The 22296-nt window shown below is 42.1% G+C and overlaps 1 protein-coding gene across 3 annotated transcripts in view; it reads left to right on the top strand.

The window, feature by feature from the left end:
* Nucleotides 1-22296, top strand: part of XPO6 (exportin 6) — a 107882-nt gene that overhangs the window by 40334 nt on the left and 45252 nt on the right. For all 3 annotated transcript variants that reach the window (XM_081299170.1, XM_081299169.1, XM_081299171.1), the window contains 4 exons: nucleotides 5725-5884; nucleotides 8479-8556; nucleotides 15467-15920; nucleotides 19126-19252. In XM_081299170.1, the coding sequence (XP_081155296.1) occupies nucleotides 5725-5884; nucleotides 8479-8556; nucleotides 15467-15920; nucleotides 19126-19252 (819 nt within the window). The remainder of the gene's footprint in view (nucleotides 1-5724; nucleotides 5885-8478; nucleotides 8557-15466; nucleotides 15921-19125; nucleotides 19253-22296) is intronic.

Below are 22296 nucleotides of genomic sequence, written 5' to 3'. Positions count from 1 at the left end.
GGTTGGCTCCACAGTTCAGCTATTGTGAATTGTGCTGCTATAAACATTGATGTGGCTGTGTCCCTGTAGTATGCTGTTTTTAAGTCCTTTGGGTATAGTCTGTTGAGGGTCACATCTGAGTCGGGATGACGCATGGCATTTTTGCCAGAAGTAGTGGTTGAGAGGTGACGCTAGCGAGCCATTAAGATGATGACTTTTGAGTTCTGGCGGAGTTCCTGTTGAGTTCCGCTTGAGCTCTCACAGGGATTCCCGGAGAGTTCCCATTGGTTGGGGAAGTGCCGGAGGAGGGATATTTCCGGTTGCTGGTTCCTGGAGGAGCACGCGGCATTGGGGGGTGGGGGGAGTGTATGTGGAGTGTGCTGGTGGAGTTCAGAAATAAAGTTTGTTCCTGCTTCAGTGGCTCGTGATTTGTGCCCAGCCAGTCTGCGGCAATAGTCCAAGAAGAGGGATAGCTGGGTCAAATGGTGGTTCCATTCCCACATTTCCAAGGAAACTCCAAACTGCTTTCCATATTGGCTGCACCAATTTGCAGTCCCACCAGCAATGTATGAGTGTGCCTTTTTCCCCACATCCTCGCCAACACTTAATGTTGTTTGTCTTCATAATAGCTGCCATTCTGACTGGAATGAGATGGTATCTTAGAGTAGTTTTGATTTGCATTTCTCTAATTGCTAGAGATGATGGACATTTTTCATATATTTGTTGATTGATTGAATATCCTCTTCTGAGAAGTATCTGTTCAGGTCCTTGGCCCATTTGTTGATTGGGTTATTGGTTTTTTCGGTGCTTAGCTTTTTGAGTTCTTTGTATAGTCTAGAGATTAGTGCTCTATCTGATGTGTGAGGGGTAAAAATTTGCTCCCAGGATGTAGGCTCTCTATTCACCTCACAGATTGTTTCTTTTGCTAAGAAGAAACTTTTTAGTTGAGTCCATCCCATTTATTGATTCTTGATTTTAATTCTTGTGCCACAAGAGTCTTATTAAGGAAGTTGGGTCCTCATCCCACAGGATGAAGATTAGGGCCTGCTTTTTCTTCTATTAGACGCAGGCTCTCGGGTTGTATTCCAGGGAGCTTCTTTCTCTTTGGCAGATATGTCTAAGAGAAGTGTACTGTCCTTGCACCTTATTTCACTAATAAGTGAAATAAAGGTTGAAATAAGGGTTCTTTGAACATCACTGAAGTTCCAAGACTGTTGATCTGCTGACTGAGGTGGCTACTCTGCCTAATGGGATACACTGGACAAGGGAGGACTCATATCTAATTCCGAGATTTATCACATGACTCAGGAGGGCTTATTGTTTAAAACTTAGCTGTTTGTTTCTGGAATTTCTGTTTAATTTTTTTAGACCATGGTTGACTATGGGTAACTTCAACCTCAGGAACTGTGACAAAGGGGGTGCTTCATTTGAAGTACTTGCCATTAGGGAGTTTAGATTTTTGAGGTGGGGACTGCAGCAAACCATAGCAAGTGAATACCGTGAGGTAGTTATAAGTATCGTGAAGAAAACTGAATCCAGGGTGGGTGAAGAGACTCTCGGGGTGTTATTTAGATGGGATGCTCTTGGACACACAGTTGAGTAGAAACCTGAGCGGAAGTGTTGGAGTGGGCCATGTGGGTATCTAGGGGAATAGTGTTAGGAGCAGAAGGAATCGCAAGTGCCAGGACCCTGCCGAATAGTGGGACGCTGGAGAGCCCGGAGTGCTGGAGGTAGGTGACAAGGTCCTGGCTGCTACACTTGCCTTCCTGCCCAGTTGAGGACAGTATGGTAACTTCATGGCTCCTAGGGGGGAGCCAAGGAAGCCTGCTGGGCATCTTAAGTGAGTTGACTCCTGGTTTGTCTATGTCTTGGAGAAGCAGCGAGGAATGTCAGGTGGAGACCTGAATCCTGGTGGTGGCCTGCTAGGAGGAGCTGTTTCTGCCCTGGTGGGATTGGTTCTGTGGATGAAGCCTGGAGCATAATATCCTGTCTTTTCTTTCTCTCTCTTTCTCTCTTTTTTCATAACCAGGGATTAAACCTAGGGGTACTCAACCACTGAGCCACATCCACAGCCCTTTTATTAATTTTGAAATTTTGAGACAGGGACTCTCATTAAGTTACTGAGGGCCTTGCTGAGTTGCTGGGTTGCTGACATTGAACTTGGGAGTCTGAGGCACAAGGATCACAAGTTGCTGGTCCTGTCTGCTCTTGAAGCCTAATTATTTCTAACATATGAGAATCTAAAAGAACATTTTTAGTTGAAACACTCATAGAGGTTTAGAAAGATTGGTTGTGTTTTGTGCTCCGCAATTACCCACTTCGTACTTGTTCAAAAACAGCTCCTTTTGCCTGAAGCCTTCATGACTTTGAAACCACAGATTGTGGAGGGAACACTGGACCGGGAGGCCGAGGGATGAGTTCCTTGTCCTTTGCTGTGTAAGTCATCTCCGACTGCAGCAACCCCGAGCCTCCGTTTTCTTCTTTGTAAAGTGAAAGGGCTAGACTAAGCAGTGTTTAAAATCCTTTGTAATTATATTATTTCCTACTTCTAATTTATCCATGCAGTCAAGTCAGTGTATGGAAGCCAGGTCAGGAATGATGCATGCTCAGTTGCTGACAGTTCTGATAATGATAATAAATTAAACCTTTTCTCTAGTTACTGGTAAACAAGAGCAAACTGGTTCTAGAACAGAGCTAACTCTGACAGGATCCTGAGAGTAAAACATATAAGAGGTTTTTTGGCTCTTTTCTGCTGTGTTCTGTTTGCAGCCTAGGTGCCTAGATTTGTCTTTTTAAGAAACTCTTGACACTAGACTGGGAATCTGTGCAGTGTGTTATAATTGTGGCAAATATAATACCAGGCAGAGAGTTGATTCAGGGTCACAGCATCAAAACTTATGTGGGTTGGTTATATTGTTTCTAGGCCACTGGAGAAGGAAGTAATTGAAGTTGGAACTGACCTCAGTTCTCCTCCCCATCCCACCCCCTGCACCAGCACACACAGGACACCTTTCTAGAATCTGTTCTCAAGATTCCAGAAATCTGCAGAGGCCAACCAAACCTCTGGTCACATTGTGCCTGGGTACAGATAATTAAGGAACAAGCAGCACAGGAAAGAATAGCTCGCTCTTCTGTTTGTTTCTGGTTGTGTAATCAAAACTGTTAAACCTTTTAGAAGTTCACTAGAAATCTGATCTTGATCTTCCCTAAACATACTTACTTGTTAAAAATCAGTTGCAGAGGGCTGGGGATGTGGCTCAAGCGGTAGCGCGCTCGCCTGGCATGCGTGCGGCCGGGTTCCATCCTCAGCACCACATACAAACAAAGATGTTGTGTCCGCCGAAAACTAAAAAATAAATATTAAAAAATTCTCTCTCTCTCTTAAAAAAAATCAGTTGCAGAGATTACAGTATTGTGAGCTTAAATTATATATGTGAAGATGACGAAGGGAAGCATTTTAATAAAGTTTTTTGGATATAAAGTTAATGAGAAGAAAATTTACACAGTACTCAAGTTCTTTTTTTTTTAAGTAAAGAATGACTTTTTCTAGCATGTTTGAGGCCCCAGGTTTGATTCCCAGTACTGCCCCCCCTCCCCAATAAAAACAAAAAACCCTAAACCCACAAAAACCGAAACAATAGCAACCAAAACCAGGAAGCAACCAGGAAGAAGAATGACTGTTTTTTCATCAGGCTTCTTGCCTTGCCTCTTCCTTCCCCTAAATGATGAGAGAAGGGAGAGCTTTATGGTACATTTCCCATTTTGTAGGATTTTCTTTTCTCTCTCCCCAGGAGCACAGAAGCATTAACTGTCTATAGGACAAAGGAAGTGCCAAAGGAAGCAGTTGGCAACACAAGTCCTTCCCAGCTCAGAAAGTAGGGCTGAGGGCTTGGGGGAAAGTAGGGCCAAAAGAGGAAGAAGAGAAAGGAAATAAAGGGGAAAGGAATGGCAGCTTTTATCTGGAGCAGAGATTGGTAACCCAGAGGTCTCCTGAAGAGGGCCAGTTCTACTCCATGGTGAAAAATGTGTAGGGGCAGGTTTCCTGTTACTCTAGTGTGTGATTTGATTTTAAGTTAGTGTTAGAAATAGTTCAGCTTTGTAGGAAAATGAAGAGAAAAATTGCAGAGGTGGTAGCACTCCACAGAGCTGCCTGTCACAGAGCTGTAGCACACGGCTGGTGGTTGCTGGCCTCACAGGGTGCTGTCTTTGTGAGCAGGTGGAGTTTTCTTATGGTTCCTCTGGAGAGTGCTTTTCCTACTTTTTGGAGATGAGATTTTCCTTAGATGTGATGGGAAGAGTTTTCAAGGGAAAGGAAGGTGCCCCTGCAGTTTTTGAATGAAGAACATCTGGTTTGTGGGTGCACTTCCTGAGCCTATGTTTCGTAGCTTGAGTAAAGAACTTATGTGTGCCAGGGAATGAACCACATGTAAAGTTCATGATGACTAAAGGAAAAGTGAAGTTCTCCTTAAATTGTTTGCTTTTAATAGATTGTAGATATAACTCAGCAGAGAACGTGAGTGGCAACTTGAGCTTACTTTGATCATTTCTGGAAACTAGGAAATAAACACAATAATAGTGTTCTGAATTTTGTGAAAATTTTTAGGAAGATATGTGACCTTTTTTTCTATCTTTTATTTAATTAGACTTATGGTAGAATATAGAAAAAGCAACTTAATTCCCTACATAATTATTTGCAAAACTATAACTAACCATAATCATAGTTTAATGACACATATGTGTGTTGCTGCTTTGCCATGTTTAATCTTGAATTTTCCTGAAGCATGCAAAGCTTAAGAATGTAAAGTTTACTTAACAACCTGGATGTTGAAAAGAAAGCACAAATTAATTTACACATATTTTAATCACTAATGCAAAATATAGTTACCACTAATATAAACAGTGATGTGCCACTTAACAACAGGCACATTATGAAAAATGCATTGTTAGTGTGTCTTACACACCACTGGGTGGTGTAGCCTACTACACATCTGGCTGTGTGGTGTGACTTGTTGCTGCTTGTTGCAAACCTGTGCAGCCTGATACTAGACTCCCAAATACTGTAGGCACTGTTAACACAGTGGTGGATGTTTGTGTATTTTTAGTGTATTTAACATTGAAAATATGCAGTAAAAATGCAGGATGATAGGAATTTTTCAGCTCTGTTGTAATCTTATAAGACCACTGTAGAGTATGTGGTCTGTCCTTGAAGGAGATGTCAGTACTCTGTGTGCTCCGTGTGTGTGTGTGTGTGTGTGTGTGTGTGTAATTAGGTCATTAGGCAAAGAGTAACAAGGCTCTGTTGGGAGTCGGAACTTGTACAAAAATTGTCATGTTATATATGTGAGAGCATACTGTCTGGTTGTCTAGTTTTTAAGTTCATGGTATTAGATTTTTGTACTTAAAGTAAGGGAATTTTTTTTTTTTCATTTTATTGTACTTCAATTTTACTTCAATAAAGCTATGGGGGAAAAAAGTAAGACAATTTTTTTATGTTTGTTTTTGCGGTACTGGGTATTGAACCCAGGGCTTTGCATGGTCTACTACTGAGCTACACGCCCAGGTTGATAAGAATATATTTTGAATGGTTAGTAAGGCTATATAAATTGTTCTTAAATTGTTTTTGTAGTGTTGATTTATGTAGCCTATTCATGTAAGATCAAACATGTACAAAGATACTACCCAGGTTTGGTGCTATGAAGTCCTCTTTGTGCCAGACGCTGCTCAGAATTTGTTTTTTCTTACTAGTTGATCCAGTCACCTGTGACAACCCCCCTTGGGCTGATCATGTTGAAGACAACTTCGGAAGAGCTAGCTTGTCCCCGTGAGGATCTTAGCGTGGCTCGGAAGGAGGAGTTGCGGAAGCTGCTGCTAGACCAGGTGCAGACGGTGCTCGGGCTCCTGACAGGTGAGCAGTTTGGCACCCATGGACAGGGGTCTGCCAAGATAGGCAGAACTCAGGCCTTTTGAACTGTTCCTGAACTGAGCATAAAAGTGTAAAGAATATAGTGCTACTCTCCCAGCCCAGTGTCTGGCACAGGTTAGGACTACAAATAGATTTGTAACTTAATTTTCTTATAGTCTTGACTGATCCTCACCATTCCTGTGACTAGCAAGGTAGAGTCCAAGTCATGGAATTTGATTGAAATACTGATACTGTAGTGTAAGGTGGGTGGCAAGCACTTTATTTAAAATGATTTGAATTTAAGATCAGGAGAATTTGCAGGAATAAGTCTATGAAAATTTCCCATTCTTTGTTGGGAGGTGAGATGAGACGTGGAATCAGCCTCCGTACCCTGAGGTGTATGTAGCTTCTCACCTTGTCTGTTCAGTTAGAGCTTCATGACATGTGAAGGATGAGAGTAAACAGGAAGCAAGCCACCCAGTGAGGCAGGCGGGTGCAGGGAGAGTAGAGCTCAGGGGTTCCAACGGCCGGTGCCTGCTCAGTGTGCGGGGGGTGTGCTGTGCCAGCCCAGGTCCCGAGTGTCCGGGGCCAGGCTCACTACTTGAAGGAGTGCTGTAGTCAGAAGAGATCTAGTCTCCAACTCCTCTGCTCTAGGTTTTCTGTATATTTAGGATTTCTTTCTTTCCTATGTCCTCTTAAGTGCTTGGCATGTGTGGGCACTTAAATTATTGACACTGTGATTGAGAGTGAACTTATCATTTTCCCCTCAACATTTCCCTAGATCCCAGGTGGAAGCTCAAGCGTAGACCATCCACTCAGAGCACACTAGGTGCTCAGTTGATAGTTAGGGACCTCATATTAATAGCTCTGTGTCCTGTGCCTACCAGCATTTTAACTATTTTAAGACTTGAGATATAATTCACATTTCATAACTTTCATCACTTTAAAATGCAGCAGTCAAGTGGTTTTCATATACTCATAGGTTGTGCAGCCTATCACCACTAACTGCAGAACAGTTTCCTCATCCCAGAAAGACACCCTGTACCCATCAGTAGCCACTCCCTGGTCCCTCTTCCCATTCCCTGGAAACCAAGAATCTCCTATCTGTGTGTGGATTTGCCTATCTTAGACTTTTCTTAAAATAGAATCATAATATACAACTTTTTGTGTCTTTTTGTGTCAGGTTTCTCTCATTTAACATCTTTTCAAGATTTATCCATGTTGTAACATGGATTGATATTGTGGGGACAAAATATTTTCATAAGCGTCTATGAAAATCTCTTGTGCCAGGTTCTGTAGGTAGACAGAGAATAAGAAGTTCTTGCCCTCATTGGGGAGAGGCAAGGAAACAGACAGTAAAACAGTGTCTTGGGGTGAAGAGGTGTGTTCCATCTGCAGGCACCACTGAGCAGGCAGGAAGTCTTCCTGGAGAAGGTAACAGCTGAGTGGAATTCTGAGGGCCAGCCAGGTTCGCCTGGAGGAAAGGTCAACTTGGGATTTGGAAGAGGAGTGCAGGACAGAAGTTGAGAAAGAAAGAGGACACCTGTTTAAGGAACAGCAGGTGGTCTGGGCAGTGCATGTGTGCGTGTGGGCTGGGCCAGAGGGGTGAGCAGAGGCCTGTTTGTAGGTGAGGAACGTATGAGGATTAGTGACAGGTTTGGGGAGGGAAGAAAAATTGAATCTGGGACATCCAGGAAGCAGATGGACCTGCAGGACTGTGAGTGAATGGCTGGCCTTTTTCTAAATTCCTGTCAGGACTGGGAGTTGGTGAATATAGTTTGGGATGAGTTTTGGCCTGAGAAACTCCACAGGGTTTTGTTGAAGCCGTGGCTGTGGGTGAGCTACTCCAGCTGAGAGGGTGAAAGGAGAGGAAAGAGGGCCAAAAGAGAGAAGCTGAGAAAGACAGGTAGTTACGTGATGGATGGCAGAGCATCGTAGAGATGGTGAAAGAGGTGGAGTCTTATTTAAAGAAACCAAGAAAATCCAGAAAAGGATGGCATCGTGGGGCTCAGAGAAGAGTTTGGGCAGCGCCCAGAACACCATGGAGTTGTGAAGGAGGATGAGGTTTAAAGCAGCCCCGAGAGGACACAGCAGCCAGCTGGCCTGGGCACGAGCAGAGCTGGGGGAGACAGTGGGGAGGGCCACACGGCCAGGTCGGTGAAGCAGCAGAGATACTGAATGAGGACCGCGGCTCTTCCAGAAGGCAGCTGGAGGTGAAGCAGAGGTGCAGCCATTAGCTAGAGGGGCCATGTGGCTGAGAGCTGGCTGTTTAAACACTGATGGTTGATTATAAAGGTATCAATAAATCACAATAAATAACTTTTTGTAAAAAAAAAATTTTAGTCCTGAGGATTTAACCCAGGGGTGCTTTACCACTGCGCTACATCCCTAGCCCTTTTTTATTTTTTATTTTGAGGCAGGGTCTAAGTTGCTGAGGCTGGCCTCAAGTTTATGATCCTTCTGCTGCAGCCTCCCAAGTCACTGGGATAACAGTCCTGTGTCACTGTGCCTGGCTTCAATAAATCACTTTTTAAATAAAATTTGATTTTTATGTGCTGGATTTTATATCTCAAACTCAGCTTCTCTTTTTTTAATAGGTATCTTGGAGACTGTCTGGGACAAACACAGTGTTACTGCTGCCACTCCACCACCATCCCCGACCTCAGGAGAAAGTGGTATGGGCTGTGTCCAGCTACAGCATTTCTGTCTTTAAACACGGTCGGGCGTCTCGCAGGGCCACATACAGATGCTTGTTCTTTCCTAAGCTATTTTGGTTTTTCTTCCCCCGCTGAGTGGCTAGCTTTCTACTGTTTTTATAGGTGCATGTGCTGTTTAATATAATATTTTTGAAAAGCACTTCTTCCTTGTCCATCATGCACATGGCGTCTCTGATCTTCTGTCATTCACCTCTGTTTCTGTCAGGTTTAACTGCTGCCCCTCCTAGTTGGTGGCCATCTTTGTTTTTCCTCTTTTTCTCAAATTGTATTGCTGTGTTGCTTGTGCTGAGGTTGACATGAGCCTGAGGGCTTTACAGATCTGCTCCCCCTTCTGTAGGGTGGAGGCAGCCCAAAGGGGACGATATAGGAATATGGAGCACTGTCTTCCCCCTTGGACCAGGGCAGAAGTCATGTTGGCCAGGATAGATTGGGGAGCAGTGTGCAGTAGTCAGTGTGAATTTACATCGGTTAAGAATAATTCAATCAAGCCTGGGTGTATTAGCATTGATTATTAAATACTTCATGGGTAGGTAGTAATTGTCCACAGTTATATCTGTTTCAAAAGTCATCTAAATATCTGCTTCAGAAGCCATTGAGTACTTTCAAAGATGGATAGAAAGAGGAAATTGTGTATGAGCAGGAACTTTTAGTTTGTAAATGCTTCTGTTTACACTAAATATCACAGATGCTTTTCAAGTAAAGTACATCCTGTGAATTGGCACATATTTCTTCCTCTACTGTAAAAGTTGATGTGGCTAATGAGAAGTATTTCCACATCTTTCTCTCTTACCCCAGGGAAATGGACTGTTGAATGCAGACGTCTCTAAGCTCAGGCTGTTTTGTATAGCCTGTTGCTGATAATGTAGAAATTGAAGTTCTTTCAGTTATTGGAGAATTGAAAACATTCCATGAATTTTGAGGCTGCTGATAGTACTGTATCTCAAATTGCATTTATCGTACTTGGATTAAAAACTGTTAGATATTTATTAGACTACTTGATTAAAAACTATTACAAGAGAGTCCTAGAGTATATTAAAAACCCATGGGAATTTCAGCTTTATTTGTACTTGGTGGCAAACCCAATAAAAGTTGGGTGTTTGAAGTGGCTCAGCATATTTGTATTTTGAAGTGTTTGAAGGATTAAAGAAAAATTTGTAAATGATGTATAGATTTGATTTTGTGGTTGGACAGATACTTTGTGGCATCCTATTATTTGCCTACTATTTTTGGGGGGATATGGGGGGAGTTACCGGGAAATTGAACCACTAAGCCACATCCCCAGCCCTATTTTGTATTTTGTTCAGAGACAGGGTCTCACTGAGTTGCTTAGTGCCTCACCATTGCTGAGGCTGGCTTTGAACTCATGATCCTCCTGCCTCGGCCTCCCAAGCCACTGGGATTACAGGCATGTGCCACTGCACCTGGCTTGCCTAGTTTTAAGTTTGTCATTTAATTGCAAAGATTAGTTATTTGGAATTAGATTTGTCTTCAGGTAATGCAGTACTAGTCTAGCGTCTAGTTTAAGTTAGCCTCAGCTGTTTACTGCAGTAAAATTTAATTGTTTTTCTGAACTCATTTTCCATTACCAAGAGCTGTGTTTTACTTGGCTTTGTTCAGGTATGTTCGGAGCTAACTCCATTTATATTCTGATAGACTTGATTTTCCTTGGGGTCCAGTTGGGGAATATCAGATCTTACAATTCAGAAATATGTGCTTATCTGTTTTATGAGTTGCATAGGTTATGCTTATGAGTGTAGGTGAAGTAACCTGACACTTTGTATTATAAAACCTAAACACATTGGTGCCTGCTTCTTGGGAATTGCCATTTAGATGCTATTCATTTTTTTGAAGTCCTGAATTTTGGTATTTGAGAAAAAGCTAAATAAATTGAGACTTTTTTTGGTGGGGAGTGGGGATCGAAGGGAGTTAAGTAAGCTGGTTTACTTCCTCTTTTTTTGTTTTTGAAGAACTACATGTTCATTTGTTAAGTTTCTTCTCTTTGTAATTGTACATGAGGTCATCAGAGCTTGCTCCATTATTTGCACAGTGCTGATGATTTAATCAACATTTATTTTGCTGCTTTTACTCAACTATTTTTTTGCACTTAAGACACCAAGTAAAACTTCCTGAAAACTCTTTCTTTAGCATTCTTAACCCCATAAACTCAATTTTGTAGAGGAAATTCATTCTGAGAAACTCCAATGCCAGTAAATAAACCAAACTAATTCCTTAGCGCACCCCATCGGCAGTGCCTGCTGGATGTACACTGTTCTGCCTGGAGTCTGTCACTCACAGTCAGATTTAGGAGCCTCCTCAGGCTTTTGGTCCTCCTACCCCACCCCCGGGTGCTGGGGATTGTACCCAGTGCTGTACCGTATACTTATCAGTCATCTCCCGTGCCCTTTCTTTTGGTATAATTTTCTGTTTGTCACTGTCAAAGAAGAAAGACCCGCAACAGCTACTCTAGGCCTGGATGTAGAAAAAGATTTGAAGGCCACGTATGGTTCGTTTCTCAGTTGTTCCCCAGGTCATTGCCTCCCCTCCTGCGCCTCCTCCAGTGCTTGCCCAGACTGCTGTGGAGCAGCTGGTGGTTCTTCTCTCATTTACAACCAAGGGAACTGGGGGAAACTTGCTGGAGATGACAAGTCTCGTGAGTGGTGGAACTGACTGAGTGAGTGCTAGAACATTGTCCCAAAGTCTGGGCACACAGTCTGTGTCCTAACTTTGGCCTTCTTAGTCACTATCACTGCTTCTGGTGGCATCCTCCTTCCCCTGGTTTGAGTCCTAGCCTTGCTACTTACTGTGTGACCTTAATTTGATCCTTTTACCTTCTCTGACCTCAGCTGTAAAAAGAGATTAACTACCTCTGAGGATGAATGGAGGAGGAAGATGTGGATAGTGTTTCCCACCCAGGACGCCCGTTCTTTCCTATTGCACTTTTGCGGCCGGTTGGCTGTGTCTCTTCCTGTTTGGACAGATGACTCTTCCCAGTCGCATTTGCAAATCTTTTCACTTATCCCATATAAACTACCTGTAGAAAGATGAGACTCAGGAGGGTCACCCACAACTCCTTGTGATCCCATGTTCTTCTCCTAGGGGCTCCTTGAATAGAGTCTTCCCTTACTTTATTGAGTTGAGGCTACAGTTACAGTAGTGGTTCTTAGCTGGGATGTTTCGCCCCACAGGGAACATTTGACGGCATCTGGAGAAGTTTTTGGTTAACACAACTGGAGAAATGCTGCTGGCATCTAGGCCACGGAGGCCGGGATGCTGCTGAGAGGCCTAGATGAGAAACATGTTAAAATGTTCCTTTTTTTTTTTTTTTTGAGGGGATTAAAAGAAAGCAAACAAACCACAGATCATCTCTATCTAAACAATTTTTACCTTTTTACCTTGCATGATTCCATTGTATCTTTGTTCTTGTGCATATAGTTGCAGTTATGGCATATACAGTTTATTTTATGTATGATTTTAAATCCTGCATATTTTTCTGTATTATTACCTTTCTCGCTATTCTTTTTTTCCTAGGTAAATAATCTTTCTAGTTGACAAGTATTTTGGAAAGGACATTGGCTTTGGAGCCAGACCTGATTTCAGTTTCATTTTTCTGTCTTATTGGCCGAGGGACTAGATGGAACACTTGATCCATCTAAGCCTAGGCTATCCTAACAGTTCCTAATCATAGCTATTAATAATTTTTACCTTACAGCTATTAAAATGAGGATTGGCATTAAAGGAGAATGAGAACACATGTGAAGTTGTCAGCATGGGGCTGCCGGGCCAAGCAAATAATAACACAAATGGGAGCTATTAGAAATCCCTTCCTGAGAAAATTTTTCTGAGCCCACAGAATAGGGACAATTTTTAAATCTACTTTTAACTAGGAAATTAAGTCCTGTTATTAAAAAATAACAGCCCTCATGTAATGGCTGAGGAGATTAGGGTCATACTGAGAAAGGTTAACTTACTTGTTTATATTAAAAACTAAAGTAGAAGTTCTTGACAGGTCTGGGCACCTTTGGAGGTCCCCCTTCCCCCTTTTTTGGAAGGTCCCACAGGTCAGTTGTATATTCACAGAAATCCTAAGACATTGTCATTTAGTCCCATTCTCTTACTACAAAATAATAAAATGTTCAGATTCTACATGGATGTGAGCCTATTAAGAAGTTACTTTGGGGGTTGGGGTTGTGGCTCAGTGGTAGAGCGCTCGCCTAGCACATGTGAGGCTCTGAGTTCGATCCTCAGACCACGTATAAATAAATAAAATAAAGGTATTCTGTCGAAGTAGAACTAAAAAAAAAAATATTAAAAAAGAAGTTACTTTTGATATATTAAAGAGTAACCACAGTCTTCTGAAAAGGCATCTTTTTAAATTGTACCTCTATATGAAGCTGAATCTTCATATATTTCAATGAAAACAATATATTGCAACAGATAAATGCAGAAGCAGATGTGAGATTCTAGCTGTCTCTTTAAAGGAATTTCTAAAACTGTAAAAAATTATACTACTACTCTTACTAATTTTGGGGGTAAAATATTTTTTACTCATTTTTTATTTAAAAATGTTATTTGTGCTAATGTGTTTATTATTTAAGTGAATTAAATATTTAAAAAGTTCTCAACTTTAATTTCCAGTTAGCTAATATCAATAGAAATAGCCCTCATAGGACTGGGGATATAGCTCAGTTGGTAGAGTGTTTGCCTTGAATGAACAGGGCACTGGGTTCAATCCCCAGCACCACAGAAAAACAAAAAACAAAAACCTCAACAACAATGGAGAGAAATAGCTCTCATAAATAAAAGCTCTTTGGGATCTTCAGTAATTTTTAAAAGATTGTGAAGGTGTTCTGAGACCCAGACATTTGAGACCTCCTGCTATAAAGTATAAAATGTGAGAATTTACCTGGTATTCTATACAGAAATAATATCAACATTAAATTATATTTGGTGATCTTTATAGACTTTTCTCTATACACAGACACAGAAAAGACAGATTAGATTAGATAAAAAATTATATCAGTGGCATAATATCGTATTTTTATTTTTAATAAAAACAAATTTTAGTTTTGCTTGGATTCAACAGAAGTCATTAAACTGAAGGAATTGCCGACCTTGAGGTGTTTTTTCCATGGATACATTTCTTTAAGAAAGAAAATCTCTAAGAAGAAAAGATTATGAAAACCCACTTCTTACTACAGATATTAATTTAAGACCATGTATTTTGGGACATCTTCCTTGTGAAAGTTGTGAAAGATCACCCATTGCTTCCTTGAATAATTTCTTTTTTTAGTCTTGATTCCATATTTAATTAAGTGCAGGCGTTAGGCTTTTGAAAGGCCCTGGGGCTGATCTATTGCAAGCCCCCGCACCCCCCCCAAAAAAAAAAAAGTTTATTTGTGGGCCCTGAAAGGTCTTGGAGTTCACCCAGGTCCCTACAGCAAACTTTGAGCTGGGTGCTATGGAGAACACGTGTAGTCCCAGCTACTTGGGAGGTGGAGTTAGGAGGGTTTTGTAATCCCAGGAGTTGGAGACCAGCCTGGACAATATAGCAGGAGCCTGTCTCATAAAAACCAGAAACCAAAAACCCAGCCCTTTAGAACTGAGGCTTTGTAGTAATGCTTGTATTTAAAATTTTAAGTCACAAGGGCAGATTGTGAATTTAATCATACTGCATAGTTCATAGCACTTGAGTGTCATTGATTGATGTAAGACCTCACTCATTATTTTTTTATGTATGCCGCAGTCCGGCTGCAGCAAAATAACCGGGAAGGGGGGGGGGGGACACGGACGAACATCTTGTTGCGGCATATGTATTCTGTTTCACCACGCTTCTGCTGTCCCCCTCTCCCACAATGAACAGCCCTTTTAATATCTCTCTCTCTCTCTCTCAACATGTTCTTGTAAAACTTTAATGGCGTCTCTGTATTTGACTGTATAGATGGTGTGGTGATATTGCGATTCTGTTTGGCTTTTTATTCAGTAATCCCTTTTGAAGGTCCTGGCTGTGGCTGCTGCCTTTTTGTATCCCCAGCATGTTATGTTCTCCCTCCAAGGAGGAGCCCAGATTGCCTGTAACTACCCACCCACCCCAGGATTCTACTTGTCTCTCAGAGCTGGGTGAGGGTTGCTTTGGGAACACACCAGACGGGGAATGGCCAAGTGATGGGCGTGAATGCACCAGGGTTCCAAAGCGCGGGATCCCTTGACACAGTGCCCATGCTCCTGCCAGTGAACATTCTTCTATCCCTTCCTCATCCTCTGAATTCAGCATTCTCCAACATTCTTATTTTTCTCACTTTCCTTTTAATTTGTGTTTTCTGATTTTTAATTTGTTATCTGTATGCTGGTTTTCCTTTTGTATTTCTTCTCCTGAAAATTATTTCTTAACATGCATTGACTGTCTTTGTATTGGGGTGGTACTTACTAATGTGCAGCATTTTCCCTTCCCTCCTTCCTTCCCCCACTTCCTTCCTCCCTCCCTCCTTCCTTCCTTTCTTCCTTCCTTCCCCGGGGATTGAACTCAGGGGTACTCAGCCTTGTTTTGCATGTTATTTAGAGACAGGGTCTCACTGAGTTGCTTAGCGTCTCACCATTGCTGAGGCTGACTTTGAACTCGTGATCCTCCTGTCTCAGTCTCATGAGCTGCTGGGATTACAGGCCTGTGCACTGTGCCCAGTGCAGCATTTTTCTTGTACATTAAAATAGATTTAGGTTTAAAGTAGAAATAGATTTTAGTCGTCCTTGGTATTAGACATTATGACCATCTTCTTGTAGTCTTTATCTGCCTGGTCACATTTCTTTCATGTTTTTCATTGATTATTAAGAGATTTGATACTGGATGTTGTAAAAACCTTTTTTAAATTTTTAGGTGACTTACTGAGTAACCTGTTGCAAAGTCCTAGTTCAGCCAAACTGTTGAATCAGCCAATTCCCATCCTCGATGTGGAGAGTGAGTATATCTGTTCCCTGGCCTTGGAGTGCCTGGCCCACCTCTTCAGTTGGATTCCTCTGTCTGCCAGCATCACCCCGTCCCTCCTCACCACCATCTTCCACTTTGCGCGCTTTGGCTGTGACATCCGGGCCAGAAAGATGGCATCAGTGAATGGTAGCAGCCAGAACTGTGTTTTGGGTCAGGAGCGCGGCCGGCTAGGGGTCCTGGCCATGTCCTGCATCAATGAACTCATGTCCAAGAACTGTGTGCCTATGGAGTTCGAGGAGTACTTACTGCGTATGTTCCAGCAGACTTTCTACCTCCTGCAGAAAATCACCAAGGATAGCAATGCCCACACAGTGAAGAGCAGGCTAGAAGAGCTCGATGAGAGGTAATGGAAACAGGTGTGAGTGGGTTGTGTCCTGAGAAAGGGCCTTAGCTGTTTAGCATGCTGTGCCGCAGTGTCTGTAATCCCCTTTGATTTCAGAATGTGGGCTCCTGGTGAGGACCAGAAAGGTAGGTGTGTACAGTAAGTCCCAGATGAGCTGGAAGGGCTAGGGTGGTCTAGGGCAATGAGACGATGTGAAAAGTGATGGTGGATGGTGTAGGTTGTTGTTTTTCTTTCCCATCCATTTCCTGTCTTCCCTCCACCGCTCTTCCCCCTCTTCCTCACTCTTTGCCTGCAGGTCTGAGGTGGTACAGGAACTGACTCTGCTGCTCCTGCGTAGGCAAGAACAGGAGAAGAGGTCCGGGAGGTACAGGAGTCACAGTCGCCCTTTCCCACGGGGTGTTGCTTGTCAGTTTTTACTCTTTGACTTTTTCCAACTGAACATCTTGCAATGTAAATGTATAGGATTACTATTATTGTGAGTTTTACCCAAATGACAGGTGCTCATCAAATGATAGGAGAGATTGTAATGTGAGTCCAAGTTAATGTGGAGCACATCTATTTTGCTTTGTTATGATTCCCTGGAATGGAGCCCAAGATTGCCCAGGCCCATTTTTCTGAAAATATTTTAAAAGATGACTTCATCACAGTAGTCAGAGGCAGTGATCATTATTTATTTCCTTTGCAGATGATGTCATTTATGTATCTTACAACTTGCATTAACCCGATGCCATTGCTGCATAAACACAAGGGAAATTGGAAACATATTATGAACAATCCTGTTGACTGTTCAGAAACATCCAAGCTGATAAATTGTATTGAATTAGAAAATATAACTTGCCTGACAGTAAAAGTTGTTAATATCTTAATGAGTTTTCCTTGGACTGTGTGTTGTTATTAAGCTATAACAGAATTAAGCTATGTCCTTTTTCTTAAAGTAGCAGAATATAAAGGTAATTGCCTAAAGTGAAGAAAGTTGTATGCTTTTGAAATCAGACACTTTTTTAATGTTTCTATTTAAAAAATTGATAACGTATGATTATTTTGGTTTGGTTCATTGTAAACAAGATTTGTGTGGCATTTGCTTTGTATAAATACAGAAACTCATGGTATGGTATATTTTTTCATGACTTAATGGTAACTTTCTATAAGAACACAAAGGTTTTAGTATTCACACAATTTCATCTCCTTTCTAGTTTTGGTTAAGAAAGTCTGTCTTGTCTTCATATGTTAATAAAATGTAGCTGCTTGTACCAACCATCAGTATCAGTTGTTTTGACTTTTCCTTGAGGCATAACACAGTCCCATGCACTGTTATGCCTTAGTCCAGATGGTATAGAAATGTCTTCATGGATTATCTGTGTACTGATTTTGTTCCATGTAACTTCTGTGCTCTTGGTTTCATATTTTAATCCTATGCTTCCTCTTGCCCTGTGAAAGCTGAGAGGTACCTGGAGGCATAAAGGTGACATAAATAATGCTGTGTGCTTGTTTCTGGTTCTGGGGTCCCTTGTACTAATTCTAAACAGCTCTGTCCATCCTCAGTTGTTTAGGAGCTGCTTAACCGGGTCCTTGGCTTCTCTCATCCTCTATTGCCTCCCCCTCCTAACTTCCTACTGTTCATTAGCACCTGTACCAGAAGGTGGGCAAGGGAAAGAAAATGAGGTGAAATCAAACCTGTAGTTTAAATATTGAGCAGCCTTGTTTGTAATTTTTAAAAAATTGGGTTGGACAGTAAAATAAAATTGAGATTGCTGGATATCTTACCCATGCTTCTCTTTGGTCTTTTATGGGTGATAGGAAATTGAGTGCATTTTACTAAAGAGCAGTAAACTGGGTGACTTTGAAGATCATGTAAAAATATAATGTAATAAACGTGTTGAGTGAGGAATGAGGGGTCTGCTCCTGTGAGGTTAGTGATTGGAGACATCAGAGAGCAGTCTCCCTGTACTTTGCTGTCTTTCAGCCATTTAGTGCATGTTTCCAAGTGTTTGACTCCTTGGTATACAGAAATAGCCATTCTCTTTATCCGATCAAAATCACATATTTTCAAAAAAGCTGAGAATAAGCTCATGTATCTGTGAGCTGGCTGAGTAGAAGTCATACAGGCAGTTGGCCACCCTCGTGGAGATAGGTCCTGCGAATGGCATGGGACATTTTATTTCTGGACCAGTTTTGCTCTCTGAGGAGTAATTGTCTTTTCACCTTTATTATTTCACACCTGTTTTAAAAAACAGCTTTTGCAGGTATGAGTTTCAGAATTGCTTTTAGACATTAATTTTTAGCTAAGGCCTATTATGTTCTTACTTTTTTGTTGGTCTCTGAAATGTGATTTATGGAGGTATGTCCATCTCATTTTCTAATCACCTTTTGGTATCGAGGGGCTTAAAATGACAGTTTCTGAAATGTGAGAGTGATGATGTGCTGTGTATTTAATAACAAAAATCTTTTATCCTTGCAGCTGTGACCCACACTCCTCTGTGAAATGATTTTGTGAATACAAATGAGTTGGGGATTCACTGTGATGTGAAAAGAAAGAGCCCTGGATTGGGAATGACTTTGGCCCGTCTCTGGGCTTCATCTGTCAAATGGAAGTGTCAGACTAAATTGTCCTTGAGCCTTGGCCAGCTCTAAACAGCCTTCCTTCTTAGAGCTGAAAATCACTTTTAGGGTGGAGTGGGATGTGCTAAGCTTCACTGGCTCCAGGAGCCAGAGGGGGAGACCTGAGTGTTAGGGTGTAGGTCTGAATGTCTTTTGCCTAGATGCCACGCCCTCATGAAGCCTTGTTGTTATGTCTGTAGCACAACCTGTTTTAATATTTTGGCCTCTTGGTACAGAAGACCAGACCTAGATTTGCAAGATTGGAATAACACAATAATCTGCCATCAACTTCTGAGCACCATTTCCTTTCATTCTAATTGAGTCTTAATACTAATGAGTGAGGAAACAATAGAGCACTAGCTCACAGCAAGCCTTGGTGGATGGTGTCTAAGGATTAAAGTTGCTTTTCTGCTATGTTTCAGGTGGTAATGGAATGAAGGGTTGCCTGTCCTGTAGGTAATTGTTGTAGGTCTTTATATTTTTAACTGAAAAAATATATAAATCTGTATAGTTCTATACTGAATGAAATTTGGGTTGAATTTAAGTTCTCTTCTGAGGAAGATGGCTAGGTTCATTTGGTCACTTTTTGTCTTCTTGTCTTATCTAGCTACATTGAGAAGTTTACTGACTTTCTGCGGCTCTTTGTAAGTGTTCACCTGAGAAGAATCGAGTCCTACTCCCAGTTCCCGGTGGTAGAGTTTTTGACGCTTTTGTTCAAGTACACGTTTCATCAGGTAAAGCACCAACGTGGCCTTTCCTTGTTCCTTCACGGTGTTTACTCTGTGTGCTCTGTACCAATAAACTAACACCTTAGTCTTTACAGCAGCCTGTGAGGATGGCACTGCTGTTACAGCTCCACTTTACACACACAGAGACCGAGGCACAGGAGTAAGTGTGCTCAGGTCATACAGGCAGCGAGCAGTAGAGAACCAGGGTTTGGACACACAGAGTCTGTGCTCTTTACCACTGTTATGTTAGGGAAGCAGAGTACAGAAAAAGTCTCAAATTAGGGACTTTAATTCCATTCTGTAACTGTCACTAAAATTCCACAGATTATATATGGTGAAGCTCTTGAGTTAAGTTTGTGTGGTATTGAGTTTTTTTTTCCTGTTCAATAAATATATTTGAGCTCCCATTATATTTTAGGAGCTAGGCATATAAACTTCACTAGCTGCCTTTGCTTTCAATCAGTTGGTAGCCAAGTGACCCAGGTTTTACACACACACACACACACACACACACACACACACACAGAGTTTTAAAAATTTTATTGAAGTATAATTTTACATACCCTGGAATTCACTCATTATGATTTGACACTTCATTGAACTGATAGTCACGTAACTGTTACCATAGTCTAGATTTAACGTTTCTGTCACACCTTGTCCCTTTGCTTATTTGTGGGTATGTTTAAAACAAATAAGCTTTCAAATAGAGCATGACACAATACAGAAAAATACGTAAATCGTGTACAGCTTGATGAATTTTCTCCAAAGGAACATGTCCATGGAATTACCACCCAAGTCAGGAATAGAACTTCACCAGCACCCCAGAAATTCCCTCACGACCTTTCCCTGAATTACTCTCCCTCCTTTCTACTTAGAAGTAGCATGGTTCTGGCCTGGATACCACAGGTCAGTTGTGTCTGGTTTAGAATTTCTCTGAAAAGCCTATAATGTATGTTTGGTATTTTTTTTTGTCCGGCATCTGTTTTTTTTTTTTTTTTTTTAAATATTTATTTCATAGTTGGACACAATACCTTTATTTCACTCAATTATTTTTTACGTGGTGCTGAGGATTGAACCCAGGGTCCCACGCGTGGGAGACGAGCACTCTACTGCTGAGCCACACCCCCAGCCCCTGGCATCTGTTTTTTTTTGGGGTGGTGGTGGTGGTTGTGGTGGTACTGGTGATTGAACCCAAGGGTGCTCTACCACTAAGCCATGTCCCCATCTTTTTTAAAAAATATTTACTTTTTAGTTATAGATGGACACAATATCTTTATTTTTATGTGGTGCTGAGGATCGAAGGCTCTACCTCTAAGCCTCTAACGCTCTACCTCTAAGCCAAATCCCAGCCCCTCAGCCCTTTTTATTTTTTATTTTTTTGGTAGCAGGGTTTTAATTCAGGGACATTTGACTGCTGAGCCCCATCCCCAGCCCTATTTTGTATTTTATTTAGAGACAGGGTCTCACTGAGTTGCTTAGTTAGTGCCTTATTTTTGCTGAGCCTGGCTTTGAACTCATGATTCTCCTCCTGTCTCAGCCTCCCAAGCTGCTGGGATTATAGACATGCACCACTGCACCCAGCTATTTTATATTTTGAGACAGGATTTTGCTAATGCTGAGACTGGCCTCGGCCTTGCCATCTTCCTGCCTCTGCCTCCCAAGTTGCTAGAATTTAGGCACGTGCCACTGTGCTTGGCTTTCTCTGGCTTTTCTTTTTTGCCCCCGTTCGAAATTTTGCATGTGAGCTTCCTCCATGTTGCTTGTAGCAGAGGTTTGTTCTTGCTCATTGTGTTGTGGTAAGCCATTGTCTGAAAATCCATTCCACTGCTGATTTGGCTGCTTCTGGTTCTGGATAATTATGAATCCTGCTGCAGTGAGCACTCTTGAATTTGCTTTTTGATGCACATGGGTAGCTCTTTCTGTTTGTGTATACCAGGGATGAGACTGCTGGGTCAGAGAGGGCGTCTGATTTTAAAGACTTTAAAGAAAAAAACAAGCACTGACACTATGCCTTAATAAGGCTAGAAGAGGCAAGGGTCGAGCCTGGGTGGTGTGGGCAATGCGTATGTGATTGGGGACTTGGAGCAAGGGTTAAAAGCCAGCCTTTCTCAAAGAGGGACTTGGTATGTAAAAATAAGATTCCCCAGTGGTAAGGGTGACCCTTTCCTGGGAGCAGGGCAAGGGCTAGGGCACAGGTGGCAGGTCAGAGGAGGACCCAAGCTTGAGGATGTGTGGGAGGGGGGGGGTCATTGTGCAGAGCAGGGAGGAGGCCACCTGCTCACAGGCCTGGTGGGAGGGCAGCAGAAGAGGTGACCACGAGATGATGGATGGGGGCCGTGGGAGGAGCAATGGAGATGGAGAAGCTGTTTGAGAAAGATGCAGAGAAATCTTAAAGGGACAAGGAAAAATGGATTTGAGAGAAGTTTGAGTGAGTGTCAGATAGATCCTGTATGAGTGAGGCAGAAAATAAAAGATAAGGAGTCAGGGCTGAGATCATAAAGGAAGGGCTGCTTTGGGACAGAGGGATGAAAATGTCTTGAAATTCCCTCCCCTGCCAGATGCAGAGGAAAGCTGGAGACTGCCCCAGGGCTGGGCTGGGCCTCAGTGAGGAGCGCTGGCCCAGCCTGGGCAAGGTCCTGGGGATTGTGTCCCCCCCCCCCCCATTAAAAAACAAAGACTTTTCAAGTGTGCACATCTTACTTGTCCTTCTTCATACGTGAACCCCAGAAGTTCTATGTTCCAACTCTGGTTATTTCTATGGGTCTGTGTCTTGGATGAGCCATTTTAGTTTCTTACCTTAGATTTCAGTTTCCGCTCCCAATGAGGTGGGTTAGGAATTTCTTTCTTTCTCAAATTAATGGAATTTTAGTACTGGAAAATATATTTTGAAAGAAGAGCAATTAGACAAAGGATGATGCTGATGTCTTCAGCCATTTCTTCTTTTCCGTTCCTTTCCCTGCATTTTTCTTCAATCTGTACTTCCTGCCACCAGTTCCTGCAGCACCTCTCTCCTGGCTCGGGGCTTCCACCTGACTGACTGACCGCTGAGC

This window comes from Spermophilus citellus (genome assembly GCF_964194105.1).
Source record: "Spermophilus citellus genome assembly, chromosome: 6".
Taxonomy (NCBI): domain Eukaryota; kingdom Metazoa; phylum Chordata; class Mammalia; order Rodentia; family Sciuridae; genus Spermophilus; species Spermophilus citellus.
Note: the sequence above shows the minus strand (reverse complement) of the source record. Positions and strands in the feature narration are given on the sequence as shown.